The sequence below is a fragment of the Pongo pygmaeus genome, chromosome 3 (genome assembly GCF_028885625.2).
Source record: "Pongo pygmaeus isolate AG05252 chromosome 3, NHGRI_mPonPyg2-v2.0_pri, whole genome shotgun sequence".
In the NCBI taxonomy this organism is placed as follows: Eukaryota; Metazoa; Chordata; class Mammalia; order Primates; family Hominidae; genus Pongo; species Pongo pygmaeus.
Window position 1 is genome coordinate 86316567 of NC_072376.2, and position 4508 is coordinate 86321074.

Genomic DNA, 4508 nt, shown 5'->3' on the forward strand with positions numbered 1-4508 from the left:
GCCAGCTAATTTTTTTTGTATTTTTAGTAGAGACGGGGTTTCACCATGTTAGCCAGGATGGTCTTGATCTCCTGACCTCGTGATTCGCCCACCTTGGCCTCCCAAAGTGCTGAGATTACAGGTGTGAGCCAACACACCCGGCTGCATTTATTTACTTACGTATAGTTTACAAATATTCTTCTTTCTCATCTCATTTATAATTAACTAATAACCTTGGAATTATTAAGAGATTGTTGTTTTTAACCTATTTAGCTGTGAGAAAAGCTCACAGAGGTTGTTTCTTGCTGCTTAAAGGTTGTTCCCTTATTTGCCCAGCTACTTGGGACAATCCAGAACTTGATCTCAAGTACTGGGGCTGCCAGCCTCACCTTCTTGCCTGTGCTAGAGGCAGTTGCCCAGGGTTCAGAATTCCTGAATGAGTCCTGAATCAGAGACAAGTAGATACCTCATGCATGCACCATTGTCCTTCCTTTTCAGGTTTGGAGTGTGGTTTCTTTTAGATTATTGAGGTCTTTCTTCCTTTGACATGACAATTGTGTTTCTGTCCTGAAAACCTGGTGTGCTGCTGTCATCCTGGGGCAGCACTGAATACAGAGTTCCCCAGAGGGCAAACGCTCTATGAGGTTCCATCAAAATTCCACTAGGAAGGATGCAAACTAATGCAGTCAAATCTTAAAAGCATTGTGTTTGGTCTATTGCTATAAAGGATTGAAACAACATTAAACTTAGTGCTAGTTACTTATATCTGAAGGTTAGAACATTGGGTCCAAATTTCAATCAGAAGTTTCCACAGGTGACGTATTCAACCACTCACTTTTTATGGTTCTGTTATGACACAAACTACTTGAGTTTTGAAAAACAAAATATTTTAGCCACCATTTTATTGACAGCTTCATTAAATTGTCAACAATTATATGAAAAGTTATTTAGCAAAAGCAAACAAATGAGATCCCTTGTTAAGATAACTACAAGAATTTAATTTTTTTTAGATGAAAACAAGTTTATTAAGAAAGTAAAGCAATAAAGAGTGGCTATTCCATAGGCAAAACAGCAGCCTGAGCTGCTGGTTGGCCATTTTTATGATTATTTCTTGATTATATGCTAAACAAGGGGTGGATTATTCATGAGTTTTCTAGGAAAGGGGTGGACAATTTCCTAGAACTGAGGGTTCCTCTCCTTTTTAGAACATACAGGGTAACTTCCTGATGTTGCCATGGCACTCGTAAACTGTCATGGGCTGGTAAGAGTGTCTTTTAGCATGCTAATATATTATAATTAATGTATAATGACCAGTGAGAACGACAGAGGTCACTCTTGTCTCCATCTTGGCTTTGGTGGGTTTTAGCTGGTTTCTTTACTGTAAACTGTTTTATCAGCAAGGTTTTTATGACCTGTATCTTGTGCCAATCTCCTATCTCATCCTGTGACTTCGAATGCCTAACCTACTGGGAATGCAACCCAGTAAACCTCAGCCGCATTTCGCCCAGCCTCTATTCAAGATGGAGTTGCTCTGGTTAAAACATCTCTGCCATATTTCCCCCCTCCATATTTTTAAGGAGGTAAATTTGAGTAGCAAGGTAGTAAGGAACTTCTTGTAAAAATGGCAATATGTATCAGTGATTCTCCCATCAGGGGCAAGACCATAGTTTGGTAAGGCACATTCTTTACTAGGTGAGAGCCAACGGGAGTGACAGCAATCACCACATGAAATTAGGCATAATTCATAGTTTATCTGTATAGCAGATTGAAAGCCGAGAAAAAAAATTGAGTACTAAATATTGATGTAAATCATCAGATTTTTCAGCAAAGATAGTTCTTGTTTCCCCCAAAATAAAACAAACATTTTATATTTTTAAATATTTTATTTTCCTGTTCTTTGTGAAAACATCAATAAATATCAAAACCTCTCTGCTCTAACACAGAGGGAAACACTGCATAATTAACATTAAACAAGGCAGTATGCCTTACAAGAAAGACATAAAATGTCCAAGGGATATTTAGAACATTTTAGTTCTTAAAGCTTCAACATGAGAAATGTTGACCACACACTGTGAAATCATTTCAATAAATAACAACTGACATTCATCTTTACAGTTACAAAAATAGACACACATACATTCCCCTGCCTTCACATTGATCTCACTGGCCATTTTCTTGGATTCCCCAGCCTCTATCACAGTGGCTGACATGTGATATGTCATCACTAAGAAATATTAACATAACGACTAGAGAATATCTGCAAACCTTCTATCTTCAAATTAAACATGAATCAGGATTGAACTAACTTGGGTTTGACCTAAAATAAACAATAAATACAATGGGAGAGTGTGCAAGTAGATTCAATCATAACCTTATTTTACACGTAAAATATTAACATACAATCTTCTAAAACAAACAAATAAATAAATAAATAAATAGAAGACTTCTCCTAAGCGATGCTCAAACACATTAGGCGTAATCCAGGTGGCCTCTGCAGCTGTGTCTCTCTTTCCTCTTCTGTTCCTACAAGGGCAGGGCCTCCTTCAGGAACAGCCACCAATGATCTTCCTCCTTCCTTCTGGTCAGTTGGATTTGCCACTGTAATGAGAAAATGGGTGCCCTGAGTAGGTGCTCAGGAAAGCTGACTGCACAACACTCTTCTCCTGTCCTGTTTCCCCAGGCTCTAGAGTTTTCTGAATGCAGTTTCCACAGCCTGGCACCCAAGTGGCTACTGCCTGTGACAGCTGTGCTGTGTGGCAAGGACCTCTAGGCTTGGGATGCTCTTTTAGGAATGGGGGTGAGGTGGGGTGGAGGGGTGGCAGTCTACACTGTTTTACTGGCTAAAACAGCCAGAGCCTGTTGCTCTTTGTCATACTGGGCCTCATTTAAGCCTCAAAGCAACCTCATGATGTAGCTACCATTATTTTCCCTGTTTTGCTGAGTCTCAGATAAACTAAATAATACTGTCTTTGAGTGACATGGCTAATAGGTGGTGGCAACCAGGTGTATACCCAGTGCAATATTATTGTGAAATCTCTGCACTTCAACCCTAAACTTTTACAAAAAACCAGGGGGTCTACTTTTCAGGTCTGAAAGTCAGTAGGAACTAGGGGAAATGAAGCTTGTGGTTTTTAACAGGTGGAAAACACTTCAGCACAACTGGCAAACTCCAAAGAGACCTTACATGAAAGCAGTTTTACCTACATTCACTGGCAGGAGGGAAGAACCTGGGTGGTGACCCTGGGCACTGGGAATATCCTCTAGCACCAGAGCAGACTAATAACCTTAATGGCAACTTTGTGAAAATAATAATTTTTTCAATCCTGCAGCTGACCCTTGGGTTTTCCTGATTTACTTTTTAGGGGGCAGATGCTAGTATTTCTGACCAACAGCTCCAGTCGCCTGTGTACATGGAAATTATAACTTACTTTTTCAGCATCTTTTCGATGATTTTCTTAACCATGGGGGATGCGGGGTTGAGACAAGCTTTCTGCCCATTCTTGAGTGTGGCTCTGCAGCGAGAAGGGAATCTCGTGAGACAGGAGGTCGGGCTGAGGACAGGGTTTGGGGCAGCGGGAGAGTCGGGGACCCCAGCGGTGGCAGCGGCAGCGATGGGAGAGACTTACATGACTTCGGTTTGGGCGCAGTGGGGTCCGGGGGACTTCACATTCACACTTTGGATGTTCTTGAGGTGAATTCCCTGCAGGGTCTGCAAGCAATGGCAGCGCAGTTCAGTGGCCAGGGGCGCTCCTAGGGAAGAAGAGACTCGCTGATTGAGCGGGGCTGTCGGCGCGGGGCGCCCACCCCAGCTGCGTCCGGCCCGGGGACCCTAGGGCGTCGGGACCCACCTGCTGCGCGCCGGCCAGCGGCCACCAGAAGCAGGAGCAGCAGCGCCACCCGCAGAAGCCGGGGATTGCTGGGGGCGGCGGAGAGCGCGGCGCGGGCCATGGGGCTCAGCAGGCAGTTCGAGCGGCTGTGCGAGGAGGAGAGCTGGCAAGGAGCTGCCTGTGGCCCGGGCTCTGTGGCTCTCCGAGAACGGCGAACCCCTTTTATGCATGGTTGGGGCTGGAAAGCCCGGAGTCCCGGGCCAGGGAAATTCCCGGAGCTCCAGATCGATCCCGAGTCCGGAAGGAAGGCGACGGCCCCGCCTCTGGGGTGGAGCGGGGTCGGGGCACTCACGAGTGACGGTCGGGTCTGACTGTCTTGCGTAACTCCCGCCAACTGTGGGATGTTCGCTTCTGCCCCAAATCCCTGGAGGGGGAGCGAAAGCCCGCCGCTCTCAGAGATACCGAGATAACCGCCTGCGAGGAGGCGCTTCGTGAACCCAGTGCGGTGCGTCGTGGGTCGGATCCCTTAGACCCACGTAGGGACCGCGCTACATCCTTACCGGTGGGAGTTACTTCTCTGGAAGACATTTCAGTTGTTGGGATTGAAAGAGTTAGGGCAAGAACTGCAGCATGTCTTATCTATCCTGTGTATTTAGTTTGGGTTCTGCAAATTTCATTAATCTTTGAAACAAACGCACGCTT

The 4508-nt window shown here is 45.0% G+C and overlaps 1 protein-coding gene across 1 annotated transcript; it reads right to left on the bottom strand.

Moving 5' to 3' along the window:
• Positions 1–1842: 1842 nt before the first annotated feature.
• On the bottom strand, positions 1843–4125 carry LOC129035701 (C-X-C motif chemokine 2). Its single transcript, XM_054486410.2, has 4 exons — positions 3828–4125; positions 3606–3729; positions 3408–3491; positions 1843–2577 (listed from the first exon to the last, which is right to left on the bottom strand). The coding sequence occupies exons 1-4, from the start codon at positions 3925–3927 to the stop codon at positions 2562–2564; spliced, it is 324 nt and encodes a 107-aa protein (XP_054342385.1). The 5' UTR covers positions 3928–4125; the 3' UTR covers positions 1843–2561.
• Positions 4126–4508: the final 383 nt, after the last annotated feature.

Coding starts and splice junctions, on each gene's coding strand:
- LOC129035701 (XM_054486410.2), bottom strand. CDS start 3,927: ATGGCCCGCGCCGCGCTCTCCGCCGCCCCCAGCAATCCCCGGCTTCTG. Junction 3,730..3,827: donor CGCTGGCCGGCGCGCAGCAG/GTGGGTCCCGAC, acceptor CTTCTTCCCTAG/GAGCGCCCCTGGCCACTGAA. Junction 3,492..3,605: donor TGCGCCCAAACCGAAGTCAT/GTAAGTCTCTCC, acceptor TTCTCGCTGCAG/AGCCACACTCAAGAATGGGC.